General features: G+C 34.6%; 1 protein-coding gene across 1 annotated transcript in view; it reads left to right on the top strand.

Annotated features, from left to right (window-relative positions):
* MDGA2 (MAM domain containing glycosylphosphatidylinositol anchor 2) overlaps positions 1 to 17,029 on the top strand; it is an 848,836-nt gene that overhangs the window by 779,820 nt on the left and 51,987 nt on the right. Inside the window, exon 11 of the mRNA XM_027111155.1 lies at positions 14,833 to 15,010. Coding sequence (XP_026966956.1) covers positions 14,833 to 15,010 — 178 coding nt within the window. The remainder of the gene's footprint in view (positions 1 to 14,832; positions 15,011 to 17,029) is intronic.

Here is a 17,029-nt window from a genome sequence, read left to right as displayed (position 1 = left end):
CTATAACTAGCTAAGCATCTATAGTTGATGACATTTTTTAGATAAGGTAAATGTTAGCTTCTAAAAATATTGCTTTTAATTGTCATATATGAAAAGGACTATGAAAATGCAATTATATGACAGTGTGATACATCTTGGAGCTTAAAGCTCCAAGAACTTATATATTTAAAATTTTCCCTTTAATAAGAAAACTTTGCTGTTGGAAATGTGTGATGCACTCAAAGTTCTAATACCACATTATAGAATATTAGATTGTTGTTCATCTAAAATTTATTTCTCCCCAATTCTGATCTTCATGGAAAGAATGTATCCTGTACCCACAGATATTGAGCTTGGGCATGTGATTTCCTTTTGTCATTATGGAGTATGTACAGAAATGTTAGACAAATGTTAGTTGTAAGCCTAGGCATTAAGAGGCCTTGCATGATTTCTGCTCACCCTCAAGGACCATCTGACCTCATCGATGAGACAAATGGTAGCTTGGTGGTCCAAGAAGAATAAGAGACATAGAATTGACTTGAATTTGATCCATGACTAGTGACAAGTAGAATCAAGTGTAGCTTAAATAAGCCAAAACTGAGCCAACCTGCAGATGCACAAGCAAGAAACAGATGCTTATTGTTTTATGCCATTAAGATTTTCTGGTTATTTGTAAAACAGCATTGTTATGCAACAGCTAAATGAAACAAGCATACTATTATTTTTTCCTTGATATCTTCTATTTCAATTTTGCAAAGTGAGTCTTTGATAGAAGACAACATTAATGCAACCATAATCCGATCTGTTAAAAATGTCTGGAAAAATTTATTTTACAATTTTACATTGAGTAAACTCAACAGTCTGTTTTTTTTAAGATATATAGGAAAAGAAACAAATTATTAGTATCTATAATAATTAGGATTGTGGGGGGCTTCCCTGGTGCCACAGTGGTTGAGAGTCCGCCTGCCGATGCAGGGTACACGGGTTCATGCCCCAATCCGGGAGGATCCCACATGCCGCGGAGCGGCTAGGCCCGTGAGCCATGGCCGCTGAGCCTGCGCGTCCGGAGCCTATGCTCCGCAATGGGAGAGGTTACAGCAGTGAGAGGCCCACGTACCGCAAAAAAAAAAAAAAAAAAAAAAAAAGATTGTGTATAGTTTCATATAACTGAAAAGAGCAAAATAATAAGGGCTTAAATGAGATAGATATTTATTTCTCTTTCACATAGAATCACTTCAGACATCAGCAATCCAGAGTTGACATGTGCTCCATAGTATCGTCAGAGACCAAAGGTTATAGCTTTCTTTTTCACTGTCGGTAGGCATGTCTTTCATGCCCAGGTTACCTGAGGATCTAAGATAGCTGCTAGAACTTGAGCCATCACAAATTAATCACAGGCCAGAATCAAAAGTAAAGGCAAAGCATTAAAAAAATAAAATCCTTAAAAAACGAAAAACGAATAAAAACCCTTACTGGCTGATTAGACTGTCTGCCCCAGCCTTCCCAGAATCACTATGCAGCAACTCTACTCACCTCTCATTGGCCAGAATTAAATCACATGACCACATCTTGTTTAAAGGGAGACTCAGAAATGTAGCACAGCTAAAAATTGGGTTTTCTTGCTAAAGAGCAAGGGGACTGGGAATGAGTTAGGAAGCAGTAGCTTTAGTGGCAGTGCTCTATTTATTTACTAAGAAAAGTTATTGTATCTTATTGGCCGTAAACTCACTAAAAAATAAAGGCTTTATGTCTCAGGAAACTTAAATCTAAACTTAAATCTAAATTTCCTAAGACTGTAAAAAAATGTACACAGAGCTTGAAATTATCTTTGAAACGTGTTTGAATATGTTTTATATAACATTCCCATTATCTTGTTCTCTCACCCTTCCATTTTCAGTTTAGCAGATGTAAAAAGAGCTTACTCTGCATGGTTTCTCCTTTTTTTGTTTTTTAATGCCAATCTAGTTAGGTGATTTTTCAATAAATGAATAAATGTATCAGTCAATGTTTCTGTACAGTGTTTATTATGAAAAGAGAATATCGTTGATTTTCTTCCCCAAATGCAGTAAGAGATTCTAATCTCTACACATTTGGGTAAGCGTTGTTTTTTCTTCTAAGCCTATAATTTGAAAGCAGTTGGATGATTAAGACTTTTTATCATTGTCAATAATTGATAGTATCAGTATATCAATACATTTAAATTGTTATATAATTAGTTTCTATTATATAAAGTTTATGAAAATATATTAACCTGAGGCTTCTCCCTATGAGTGTCAAATTGATTGCCCAAATGGATAACTGTTTAAGTGGTATCAACATATTCTAATGAAACACAGAAAATATTCATGGTGATATTGTAGATTTCAACTAAGTTTAATTGAATAATTCATCAAAGTACCTAGTGAGTGTTCAGTAATGTTAGCTATTATTATAAATAATACTACAAAAGCATTACACTCAGGTAATTGGAGCAGGAAAATAAGATTAACTTACTTTGGTGGCAATATATAAGTTGGGTAGGAATGAAAATTCACTAGTAGTAAAGAGTTCAATTAAAAGGTTAGAGGAGGGCTTCCCTGGTGGCACAGTAGTTGAGAGTCCACCTGCCGATGCAGGGGACACCGGTTCGTGCCCCGGTCCGGGAAGATCCCACATGCCGCGGAGCGGCTGGGCCCGTGAGCCTGCGCGTCCGGAGCCTGTGCTCCGCAACGGGAGAGGCCACAACAGTGAGAGGCCCGCGTACCGCAAAAAAAAAAAAGATTAGGGGAAGTTATTGATGAGACATGGAGGGGTCAGGTGGCATTTGTAGTATAAAAATACAAAGCTATTAGTAATAAATCCAGAACATAGCTGTAGTAAAATATCTTAGAGATGTAAAGCAGTACACTGGGTTGTTCATAAAAGGAAAGATGTGATTATGATCCCCTTTATATCAGAGAAATACCAAGATGAAATGCCAAAATCAAAACCCTAAAAACTGATCTGTTTAACATCCTGAAAAAACTAACTTATGAAAAATGATGCAGCCTGAACTGCTTAATTCCAATTTATTAAGGTTGAAATCTGTAATGAATTAATCTTTAGGCTGAGGTGTCTTTTCACCTGCTGATCCAAGCATGGCAAGAAAATAATTAGACTGTTATTTCCAAAATTGATAGGAAACCAGTTTTTCTTCTATAGTGATTTATCACTACCTGCTAAAGAATGATTATTTTTACTGTTTTACATGGTCTCTTGAATGGTTTCAGTGTTGTTGTTTTAACAGATGAGAGTAATAATACATGGTTGAGGGGATACACCAGTAACACAGGCGAGTTCTTTCCTGAGGCAATATAAAATACCATGTCATTTAATGATTTATGTAACAGTTATGAGCACAGAACTTAACACAACCAGAGCATACATTCACTGGAGTCCCAGAGTAAACTTCAAAAGCAGAATCTGAATTCTCTTAAACTGTCAGGACTCACAGAGTCAAAAGCTTTTTGTATGACTGACCCTCATCCAAAAGATAGATCCATTAGCTTAGTCTATCACCCATTGCTGTGTAATTCAGTTCCACATAATTAGGCCTTCCCTAGTGTAAAAATTCTTTATCACTTTTCTAAGGGGATGTGAATAAAGTGCACATAGGTTTGAAAAACTTGTGAAGGCAACACATTTAATATAAATAATAGGAAATAAAGAATAGTGATTAAGAGGGTAGCCTTGAAATTGGACAATATTGGGTTCCTATATCATCTCTTGCTTCTTATCAACCATGTGACCTAGAAAAGTTTATCAGTTCTTTAAGTCTCAGGTTCCTTGACTGGGGAAATAAATATAATAATTCTAACCTCATTGGAGTTTTATAAAAAGTAAATGAAAAATAGTATATAAAATCCTTAGTACAAAGCTTGGCAACCTCAAAAAGTTGGTAGCTATTATGTTTTACTTCTCTTAGTAGACAAAAATACTTAAATAATTTAGTTGAGTATTACCAGCTGTCATCCCAAACTGCAGTTCCATAAACTGTGGAAGATGAGCCAAACATACTTTTAAAGGATCAGCCTTTCTTGTGTCTGGTGGTTGAATTAAAAGGCATACTATACAGGAGTCATCATTTATGCAGCCTGTTCCCTGCTGTCACAATGGATTGAAGGGATCCTGATTTACTACTATTTATGCTCAAAGAGAATATATACTTAAAGAGAATCTTTCAGTAAGCTCAGTCTTTTTGATTAATTTCTTAATTCCTATGTAAAGAACACTGGAGTTGTCAAATTTGTTCCTAGAAATTTAAATGTAGTATTGAAATATGAATGTACTCTATCTACATTTTTATATTTAAAAATGAGTGTTATTTTATATTCCTTAAAAGAAACTTATACTTCATTTTTAACAGAGTTGTCATTTGTATCTTTAGAATTCATGTTTCTCATAATGGGACCATATCCCCACAGGTAGAGAGAGATATGTTAGCCTGACCATGACCAAAATGACAGTTTTTCTGAGCTAGAACCACCCATATTCACTTCTACTACACATTAACACATGTTTAAGTTTAGATAGGAGCTTTTTCATATGTTCAAATTTTGTTTTATTTTTAAATCTTAAAATGTTTTATTATAATCATAGTATGAAATGAATTGTTATCAAAAATGTCCATAATCAGAGAGTGCTTGGGGTGATGAATTGTAGTTATTAGAATTTTATATTCTAACCTTTAGACAAAAATAAACTATTCTTTATAAACTGAGCAAAATATCATTTTAGTATCAAATCAAAAGATTTCCTTATGCTCTGCTAAATACTAGATCTTTTAAATTCTACCAAATTTTGAGTTTAAACTATATTTTTCAATATAGTTTACAATTATGCCTACAATTACCATTAAAGTTATTATTAAGTAACTTCATAAAACAGGAAAAAAATTAATCTCATACTTATATAACAAGATAAACGTGTTCTACAGAGTTAAAAGAAAAAAAGTTTCCTGGAGCATTCCGTAAGCTAAGTGTTAGCAGCTACCTTTCAAATGCCATGTATGTTACAAAGGATCTAAAATGTTCATGCAAGGGGCAGGAAAAGAAGATTAGCAAGATTCATTTGAACGCTCAATTTGTTCTGTATGTCTTCTGAGGTACCATATTTACTCTTTTTCTCTTTACTTTTATTATTTTACTTTTATCAGATGTTTTTATCTTTGGAAACAATTGTACACATTATAATAGAATAGGTGGAAATACCACCTATTCTACCACATTGAATTGTTTGTGCTTAAATTAAATAATAACTAAAATACTTAGAACATCCTAGTATATATTGAATTGGCCAAAAAGGTCCTTCAGTTTTTTCTAAAAGATGGCTCTAGTAGCTCTTAGTTGTCTTTAACTTCATTCGAAACAATTTTGTTAGACTGTATTGTGACAGCTGTCATATCAGAGTGCATTTTAAAAAAGACTTATAAAAATTGGTGAATTTTTGTGTAGCCATTTTAATATTGAAGATGGAAGATAAAAGCAACATTTTCAGCATATTATGCCTTATTATTTCAAGAAAGGTAAAAACGCAACTGAAACGCAAAAAAAGATTTGTGCAGTGTATGGAGAAGGTGCTGTGACTGGTCAAACGTGTCAAAAATGGTTTGCGAAGTTTCGTGCTGGAGATTTCTCTCTGGACAATGCTCCACGGCATTGTCTTCAAGACCACTTGAAGTTGATAACGATCAAATCAAGACATTAATTGAGAACAATCAATTGTTATACCTACATACAAGAGATAGCTGACATACTCAAAATATCCAAATCAAGCATTGAAAATCATTTGCACCTGCAACCAAAAGTGGGATCCGGCTGCTCACCGTTCAAGAGCCAATAAAGAGGCCAGGGTGGTAGAAAGGAAAGTTTGTTTTATTTTGGATGCTGGCAACCAGTGGGGAGGGTGGATACCTGTCCAAAGGCTGACTCCACCCACTGACAGTCAGTGGGCAAGAGCTTTTATAGACAGAGGGTTGGTGCTACATGCAGAAACAGCACAGGCAGCTCTGACAGTCATCTTGAAATTGGTCATCCGTGGTCTGACCAGCATCGTCTTGATTGTTTTAAGTACAGTTAATCTTCAGTTCCAGGGTCAGTTTATTCCCATTTCCTTGAGGCCAATTCTTGGAATTGTGGCAGCTTATGTCATGGCTACAGTCTGGTAATCATGTAGTTAACTTCTTCCACGTGGTGGGGGTTTCAGTATCTGTAGGACAGCTCACAGGATGAGGCTCAGAATATTATCTATAGTCCTTGAGGAGGAACTAAAGGTCCTTGATTATGCTTAATGACTAAACTATTATTATTTGGTCTCCTTTGACTGTTTTCCTTTCTGTCTGCATATTCTCACTTCTCTGATTAAACTTATTCTTTGGCTAAAGTTTTTCCACAGACAAAAGGCAGGCAGAGATGAAAATACAACCCTCAGAATGGGAGAAAATATTTGCAAATGAAGCAACTGACAAAGGATTAATCTCCAAAATTTACAAGCAGCTCATGCAGCTTGATATCAAAAAATCAAACGACCCAATCCAAAAATGGGCAGAAGACCTAGATAGACATTTCTCCGAAGAAGATATACAGATTGCCAACAAACACATGAAAGAATGCTCAACGTCATTAATCATTAGAGAAATGCAAATCAAAACTACAATGAGATATCATCTCACACCAGTCAGAATGGCCGTCATCAAAAAATCTACAAACAAATGCTGGAGAGGGTGTGGAGAAAAGGGAACCCTCTTGCATTGGTGGGAATGTAAATTGATACAGCCACTATGGAGAACAGTATGGAGGTTCCTTAAAAAACTAAAAATAGAACTACCATATGACCCAGCAATCCCACTACTGAGCATATACCCTGAGAAAACCATAATTCAAAAAGAGTCATGTACCACAATGTTCATTGCAGCTCTATTTACAATAGCCAGGACATGGAAGCAACCTAAGTGTCCATCGACAGCTGAATGGATAAAGAAGATGTGGCACATATATACCATGGAATATTACTCAGCCATAAAAAGAAACAAAATTGAGTTATTTGTAGTGAGGTGGATGGACCTAGAGTCTGTCATACAGAGTGAAGTAAGTCAGAGAAAAACAAATACTGTATGCTAACACATATATATGGAATATATTTTTTAAAATGGTCATGAGGAACCTAGGGGCAAGATGGGAATAAAGACACAGACCTACTAGAGAATGGACTTGAGGACAGGGAGAGGGGGAAGGGTAAAGTGTGAGAAAGTGAGAGAGTGGCATGGACATATATACACTACCAAACGTAAGGTAGATAGCTAGTGGGAAGCAGCCGCATAGCACAGGGAGATCAGCTCGGTGCTTTGTGACCACCTGGATGGGTGGGATAGGGAGGGTGGGAGGGAGGGAGATGCAAGAGGGAAGAGATATGGGAACATATGTATATGTATAACTGATTCACTTTGTTATAAAGCAGAAACTAACACAACATTGTAAAGCAATTATACTCCAATAAAGATGTTAAAAAAAAAAAAAAGGCAGAGGACATGGTGGGGAAGGACCATAGGGTCCTGCTCCATTTCACACCTGCTTGGTTACGTTAATTGCTTTGATGTTTGGGTCCCACGTAAGTTAAGCGAAAAAAACCTTCTTGACCGTATTTCCGCCTGCAATTCTCTACTTAAATGTAATAAAAACGTTCCATTTTTAAAACAAATTGTGATCGCGATGAAAAGTGAATACTGTACAATCATGTGGAATGGAAGAGATAGTGAGGCAAGCGAAATGAACCACCACCAACCACACCAAAGGCCAGTGTTCATTCAAAGAAGGTGATACTGAGTATATGGTGGGATTCGAAGGGACCTCTATTATGAGCTTCTTCTGGAAAACCAAATGATTAATTCCAACCAGTTGGCCCAATTACGCCAACTGAAAGCAGCACTTGACGAAAAGTATCCAGAATTAGTCAACAGAAAACACATAATCTTCCATCAGGATAACGCAAAACCGCACATTTCTTTGATGGCCAGGCAAAAACTGTTACAGCTTGGTTGGAAAGTTCTGATTCATCCACTGTATTCACCAGACATTGCACCTTCGGCTTTCCATTTATTTCAGTCTTTACAAAATTCTCTTAATGGAAAAAATTTCAATTCCCTGGAAGACTGTAAAAGGCATCTGGAACAGTTCTTTGCTCAAAAAGATAAAAAGTTTTAGGAAGATGGAATTATGAAGTTGCCTGAAAAATCGAGGAAGGTAGTGGAACAAAAGGGTGAGTACATAGTTCAGTAAAGTTCTAGGTGAAAATGAAAAATGTGTCTTTTATTTTTACTAAAAACTGAAGGCACTTTTTGGTCAACCCAATAGTAGTCACTCAATAAACATTAACTATAAAACTATTTAAAATATTCTCATGTAACTCTTCCAATATATTTTAAACAATCCCATTGGGAACTTAAAGTTAAGTCACATTAAAAAATACAAACTAAACACTTAAGACTATATAAAATGCTAGTCTTTACTAAATGTTTAGCTACTGCAGAAACATTAATTTTTTTAGGGTACTAAAGGACCTCGTTTCATCCAAAGTTCTGTTCTAATATTTGTCTTCGTTTTTCTGGAACTGCATTTTTAACTTTAAGCCACGGCACACAATATATTTAGGAAGTTTTATGCTCTTAATTTTCTTCTACTTCTTGTATTTCTTCCATTTCTGTGATCACTGAGCAAGCATATTTCATTTGGTTGTCACTGAAGACTGTTCTATGTGCCTAATGTTTAGTTCTCACTTTTTAAATCCTTGAAATGTATTTGCAAGGTCTTTCATTTATATACCAGTGATGTTTACCAGAGACTCTGCCTGCATATCCACTTTTCATCCCTCCAGACAGCAGTGGCCCACCAAGGTAGGCAAGGATGGAAAACATCAAAACTGCATGAAAGACTGAGAGATTCACTGAATCTGTGGACCCACTCGATGCTGTCTTTACCTGAGGGTTGTTGTATTCTTTTGTTTTGTTTTTTAATCAGGTAACTATTATGATAAGGAACATAAATTAGAAAAACTATAGGGAATGACAATCAAGACATTCAAAACTAAATGCAGATTGACATTCATATACTATGTAAGTTAAAATGTTGATTACAAAGGACAGTTGGGAATTTGAAATATTAACAAATGCATATTTTTATCCTTGTAATTCTCTTTTATCAGCTACTTTCTCATTATTTAAAATCACAACACAGGAAGCTGAGGTTTATGGTCCAAGGATATGAATACAAACCCACACACACTGGTACAGAATTAAAAAGATAACAAATGAGCTTTGAACAGACTTTATAAAACCTAAGGACAAACGATAGCCTTGAAAGCCTAGACTTTAAATCAAACAAATGTTCATAGAAGTGGGCAGGAGGTCGTTAAGGGAGAAAAGGTTTTGAGTTTCAGAATAAAAATATAGAAAGATATTCCAATGCAAATACACAGAGTCCCCAGGTATCAGGGGATATTTTAATAAAAGTGAAAGAAGAACAGTAGAGTAAGTCCTAGAAATTCCTTGAGAAAGGTACCTACCATCCACTTGAGTAGGAAAGAAATGGCCCACTTCCCCACCGGTAGATCAGAAAGACTACAGAACTTACCTTGAAGCTCTGGGTCCTGCCTGAGGGGGCCCTTGAGTATCACAATATCATAGATTGAGTCTGATTTTCAGGGACTGGGGCCTGGCAAGTCTTGCTTCACTGTGTTACAGGAGAAACAGGATTCTTCAAACCTCTAAAAAAGGGCAGAGATGGAGCTTTTAGACCAAAAGAACCTGTGATTTGCCTGAGAAAGATGCAGATTGAATAGAAATATTGACCATTGGCCAAGGCAGTTCCAAAAACAATGCAAAAGATGCTAGTACAGGACAAGAAATACCCGATGAAGTTGACTAAATCCAAGAGAATATCAGTAGGAAACAGGATAAACCAAGCAACAGTTATCCCCAGGAGCACTTAGGCTGGGGAATGGGCTTCCTCTGCCCCTGCCCCACCTAAGTACTTCCCTAAGTGGTACCCAGTACACAAAGTGATTGGGTTAACTTTATCAAGTTCAAATCTTAAACGTATTGTTTAACCTAGATTGGCAAGAATTAGTATTTCATCAGCAGAAATGGGGTAAGTAGAATTCAGTTTTAGAAGAATAAAGAATATCTGATTTTTTTTTTTTTTTTTTTTTTTTGCGTCCCAGCAGCCGTGGCTCACGGGCCCAGCTGCTCCACGGCATGTGGGAATCTTCCCAGACCGGGGCACGAACCCGTGTCCCCCGCATTGGCAGGCGGACTCTCAACCACTGCGCCACCAGGGGAGCCCCAAGAATATCTGATTTTTAAGAGAAGCACATTGGTGCTTATAAAATCCATACTTTCTCCAATTGCTATTGAATATAGCTTTCTAATACTCCTCCATGTCATGCTGTAAAACTGTTTGAGCCTCACTTTCTAGAAGTCAGGATTTCCAGATACTGTGTTTCAAGTTACAGATCTTATCATTCAGAAAAATTATGGCTCATTTCTTCTTCAAATAGTGAAAATAGTCTTCTAAATTATATGAAAGGAACATATCTCCTAGGAACAGAAAAAGTTACATGGAAATTTTTTACAAATAGAGATGATAAGAAATACTTTACACATTGTTTTCATATCACCATGCTTACCAGGTATGTTCTGGAACTATCATCTGTAGTTATGTTTTAGGTCCACTTTCTCTGAGGGTTTTGTGGTATTACCTCCAAACAGTGGACTAATATTGTATTTTCTTTTGTGTATTTGCAAACATTGCATTTAGTTTTCCATTTTTACATTTGCACAGCTCACTGAGATACAATATGAAGTGTTTAATTGCTTATTCCTCAACTACTGAATTATATACTTTCATTATAGCTTTAAATTTAATATTTAGAATCAAAGTTATTGCTTTTTTAATACACATATGAAGTTATCTACTCCAGAGTTTGTAATAAGTAACAACATCAATGTACATGCCAACTAAAATTACTTGAGTAAAGCATCTCATTATAACAACAGAATACCAGTCTCTCCTTGGGATGTACTATAAATATTGAGTGGTATTAAACTTATATTTAACATCCAGAAAAGTATACCTTGATTAAACTTGTATGTCTTTAGATAATAGTATAATGTCAAATTATTATGTATATATTCCTGTGGGTTTAAACTACTTTTGTCTTCTGAAATAACAGTACTTTGCCTTTAGTTCATATATAATAATTTAAAAATCTAAAGACATTGAAAGAGTTGACATTTGTATTATAATATTTTATAGAATTTTTAGTCTCCAAAACGGATAGAAACTTTGTAGTGTCTGGTATCAGCTATGCATGAGTAAAGTACTTTCTGTCAATTTAGGTTTTAGGTCCATTTTCACTAGTGTTTGTAAATTCAGTGACTGTATGCAGTTATCACTAAGTTAGATTTTTCTGCTGCACTCATTGGGTCAGTTAAATATACACTGTGTGCTGGAATTTAATCTTGTCACATCTTTACCTAGTTAATGATCAGACACTATAGGTAAAAAAATTAATAAGAAATTGTTCCTGATTTATAATCTATGTGCCAAAAAAGTACTTTTAAGTGTATTATAACTAAATATATAAAGACACTGGTTAAAACAAGGGAGCAATTAATTCTGGGGAAGCAAAGGAGGAAATGATGCCAGATAGAGTCATTTTGGGTGTAACCAAATTTTGCAGCTGCTACTCTCTAGACAACCTTAGGAGAGATACAGTAACTTGCTTCTTCCTCAGTTTCCTCAGTTTGTATAATAGGGCTAGTATTAGTTCCTACCTACTAAGGGTTGTGGTAGATTAAATATAGTAGATATAATACAGTTAACATGGTGCCTGACTGGCACATAGTAAGGACTAATAGATGTAGCAGGAGTAATCAGTGTAGAGGTATAGAAGAAACCACTAGTATTAATGCTGTGGAACTAGCAAGGCTGAGCTGTGCCTCAACAAATACAGACCCTGGGTCACCTGCTTCCAAATTACCCTGTAAAGGAGGAGGTGCTTTTAAAAAAAAAAAATGTATTTCTAAGCTCACTGAAAAATTATATCTGTAGACTTCATTGAAGAAGAAATACTGGTGGTTAAGACTTGGAATTTTGGGTTTTAACAAGATTGTCCTGTGACTTTCATTCTTGCCTAAAAGTGAGAACCACTAACACAGTGTATTAAAAACACCAAATATAAAACTCCAGAGACTATCATCACTTAGAACTCAGGAAAAGGAAAAGCAGCCCAGCAAGCAGATGAGTTGCCACAGATGTAGATGGAGGAAGCAATCAATACAAGAGTGCAATCTTAACATTCAAGGGAGAAAGAGTTTTAAGAAAACTCACGGTTGCCTGTCTCTTATTCTTCAATTCTCTCTTTGAAAAACAAAGAGAAATATTTTAGGCATAGCCAAAAATACTATAAGTATTTTTATATACCTGCTACCAATCTAAAAACTAAAAATCACCAGAGTTAAGTCCTTTGTTATCTCCTCACAATTGCATCTTCTCCTCTTGACGCTCTTCTAATCCATGTGACCAGTATGTTAAACATAGCATTTACTGTTTTCTGCATTTCTTTATACTTTAATACATATCTATGCATCCCTTATCAAAATGCATATTTTGAACTTAAATTTTATAATATGTCTGCTTTAAAATTAATTTTCGCTCAATATTTTGTGAAATCCATCCATGGTGATGTATTTTGGCTTAGGTTCATTTTTTACGCTATATTTTAAATTATATTTTATGAAGAGTATACAATTTGATAATTCTATCTCTTACTCATGTTTAGATCATTTTCTATGTTTTCTATGCCATGAATATTCCTGTTTCCTGTGTACACGAGTTTATCTGTTCTCATCGTAATATTGTTTTTATTGCCAAATGCTCTCTATACTTACACCAATTTACATACTCATAAAGACTATATTTTTAGAAGACAGTTTTCTGTAGGTCTCTTGCTTTTTTGCATAACATATGTGCAGAGGCACTGTCTTTTTTACTCCAGCCTATCTTTTCAAGGTTATTTGCATAGCAAACATCCTTAGAATATAGAGACCTCCCCCTGGAACAGAGGTAAAGCCCATTTAATATCTAGTATAATAAGTATAATGTCTCCCTCTTGGGCAATGGTTAGACAGGCTTGGGTACTGTCAGTTATAAAACACTGAGGTCTCTTAAGCTCAGGGTCCTACAGATGTGATACAAACAGAAGGCATGTGCAAAATCCAATTGGACACTTCTGCATCACCCTGTGGGAATTGGGAGGCAAAGGGAACCAGTTTGAAAGTAAAGCTTGAACTGTCTGCTGTGTCATGAATCCTTTTCTCTGACTCAGTAGTCTGGATTGTTCTACTTGTGCCCATGATACTGTTGCAGGCTAACTTGTTAGCTTGTAAGTAGACTAAAATCTTACCCATCCACCCTCTGCTGCTCCAGGTTCTTGACAGGTATAAAGATTCTCATTGTTTTATATTTGCAACAAACCTTAATGTTGTTATCTTTATAAGCTTTTATCTGGGAAATAATATTGTGGCTTTAATTTTCACTTCCTTGATTCACCGTGAGGCTGAGACTTTTCTCTAATTAGTTTTTTGGGCTTGCTCATTTACAAAATACCTGTTCCTATTAGGCTCACTTTGCTATTGAATTCTTTTTCTTATTTAGTTATAGGAGTTTTTAATATATTCTGATTAACTGTATTTGTTCTAAATATCTTATTTCAAGCCTCTGTCTTTATTTTACCTGTTTAATGAGGAGCACTGATGAGAAGAAATTTTTATGCTAAAATTTTAAATTTAATATTAATTTCAAATTTAAGATTGGCTAATTTATCAATCTTTTCCTTTACTAATTGTGCTTTTCTATCCTAAGAAAGTAACAGCTTACCTGAGATCATAACGACATTCTTCTGTGTTTTTTCTAAATGATTTAACTTTTGCCTTTTAAATTTAAGTATTTGATCCTCCTGAGGCTGCCTTTTCTTTTTTTTTTCTTTTCGTTATAAGATATGTGATAGGGATTACATTTATGTTTTTTTTAATATACATAACCAATTGAGTGGTTTATATTTTCATGTCTTCTATGTGAACAACCCCACAAATCTATATGTGGGCTTTCTGTTCCATTTCATTATTTTATTTGTCATTTGTCTAATGCTGTGCTAATAGCACATACTTGAGATTTTCATTTCCAGAAATATAGCAGGCTAAGCTATATAATTAGGATTAACCCACCCTCAGAAAACAAGCAAATATATAAATATATGACTATGTATATATATAGATACACATTAACATATATAGTGTGTGTATGTATATATATATATATATATAGTGCAGGCGCACACACACACACACACACACACACACACACACACACACACACACACGTCTCTTAGGTAAAAATCTAAGGGACAATGGAAAATCAAAGTAATAAATGGGATTTCCCACCCAAATTTCTTTTGTCCTCAGCTATTAACCAAGCCAGACAAACTTGAACTTTCTTATAGTTTGGCAGTGGTGAGGCAGACAGGATTGAAAACCCAAGGCCTGCCCAAAGCAAGGGATCATCTCCACTTTAATCTGTGACACCAAAGGGCTTCATATTCAAAGTAAAAGTGAACCATACTATTGATGCCCCTAGGAGCATATCAGAAACAAAGGTACATCTCTAACGGAATATAACTTTGTCCTAGGCCCCAAAGAATCCCCAGCAGTAGTATTTTTAGCCACATGACCAGCACACAGTTAAAAATACCAGGAACATTATTATATAATTCTTTTAATTTCAGGCTGGACAGCAGCGATGGTGGGAACAGGAGATTAAAATAAATGGGAATATTCAAAAGGGAGAATTAATTACATATAACTTGACTGAGCTAATTAAACCAGAGGCTTATGAAGTCCGACTGACTCCTCTCACCAAATTTGGAGAAGGAGATTCAACAATTCGTGTCATCAAATATAGTGGTAAGTAGCTTTTCATTTAAAAGTATTTATTTGCATACTAAACTCTCTAGAAGGTTGTAACTATCTACCAAATTTAGCCACAAAATAAAACTTAACATATTGACTTTCTGGGTCATTAGCCAAGTAAAAAAAAATTCCCACAATACTTAATCATCATAAATTGTAATATTTGGTTATAAATAGAGATATAGAAAAATGTTTAATTAACATTGAACCTAGCTGATAATGTCACAATGTCTTTTTATTTTCTATCGCATAGTTGTGAAGCAGTTTGTATACATTTTTTTTCAAATTCTTGATGATTTTAAAATTAGTATCATTAAGAAATTAGGAAATGTGATTGAATTTTAAGTTTTTTTCATTTTTTAGAGCAGTTTTAAGTTTACAGAAAATTGAGTAGGAAGTGCAGCGTGTTCCCATATATGCCTTCTCCCCCGTCACAGTTTCCCATATTATTAACATCCTACATTAATGTGGCACATTTCTTACAACTGATTAACAAATATTGATACATTATTAAAGTCAGTAGTTTACATTGGGGGGTCATTATTTGTGTTGTACATTTATATGAATTTTAACAACTGTGTAATGTTATTTATCCACCATTACAGTATCATAGAGAATATTTTCACTGCTCTAAAATTCCTCTGTGCGCCACCTATTTATCCTTCCATCCCTCCTCCAACCCTGACAACCACAGATCTTATATCTATAGTTTTGCCTTTTCCAGAACGCTGGGTATTTGGAATCATACAACATATAACCTTTAGAAACTGGTTTATTGTACTCAGCAATACACATTTAAAGTTTTTCCATATCTTTTTGTGTCTAGGTAGCTCATTTCTTTCTATTGTTGAATAATATCCCATTGTGTAGATGTACCACAGTTCGTTTATCCATTCACTTATTGAATGACATCTTAGTTGATTTGTTTTTGGTCATTTTCTTCTTTTAGATCACTAATGTTAATGTGTATATGTTAGTGATAGTTTGCATTTATAAACAATATGCATTTAATATTTCTTTACTATTTAAATGTCCTACTTAAAAGTAGGAAATAGTATAAACCTGTGAAACAAAGTTGGTCAAAAACTTTCTAATAGTTCAAATAGAAATCATGGTGATTAGATATGGTATTATTTTTAACATATACCTGACAGATTAATATTTTATCAGTTGAAATTTATGTACATCTTTTCAGTTGAAATTTATAATATTCAAAGACTAGCTCTAAAATCATCAATGTATTTCTCAAGGTTGAATAAGTCACTGGCAAAATATTTCATATGTGTTTCATTACTTCAGTGTAATATTATTCTTTTTATTATTGATTGTTAAGGTTTTTTGCAGCTGAGGTTCTCCATTCTGTTTAGCATTAAGTATTTTTTCCTACTTAAGAGGGTAACAGTGAATACTGTCAGAAGTAAAAAAATAAAGTGAAATTATTAAAAACTCATTAGAGTTGTGAAGTCACTTTTCTTCACTCTTATCAGTCAGAGTACACATTGGGCATTATATATTCAATTTTCATTAAAAAGTTGAAATATATAATGTATAGTGGAATATTCATACAAGATCAAGGAATGTAAAAGCATTAGAATCACTGTGTATATTTTCTTGAATATGATTCTTTTAAAAATATACATTTTCTTGTTAGTGATATAACTATTATTGCAGAAGAGCAATTGTTATTCTGTAATCACCTTCATGATTCCATCGAGCAGACAACTAGATAACATCCCAGTATATTTTTCTAAATTTTTAGTGTCATACGTTTTTATAAAATATGAATTATCTCCTCCTAACTAGTATTTATGCTCCCTGCCCCTAAGTTGTAAAACTGTAAACTATGTAATATGGAGGGGCATTGGAAACCATGCATTACTATCCATTCCTTTAAAAGATGAAGATATTAAGACCCAGAAAGTTCGTGTCCTGTAGAGTTAAACAACTATGAAATGACTAACTCTGACTAAAACTAGGGCTCACTCCTCCATGACAGAAATCTTTACTTATTTG

This window comes from Aethalodelphis obliquidens, unplaced genomic scaffold (genome assembly GCF_003676395.1).
Source record: "Aethalodelphis obliquidens isolate GAN/ISIS:26980383/991018 unplaced genomic scaffold, ASM367639v1 scaffold10, whole genome shotgun sequence".
NCBI classification, from domain to species: domain Eukaryota; kingdom Metazoa; phylum Chordata; class Mammalia; order Artiodactyla; family Delphinidae; genus Aethalodelphis; species Aethalodelphis obliquidens.
The sequence above is the reverse complement of the archived record's forward strand: the minus strand, read 5'-3'. Positions and strand labels throughout refer to the sequence as shown.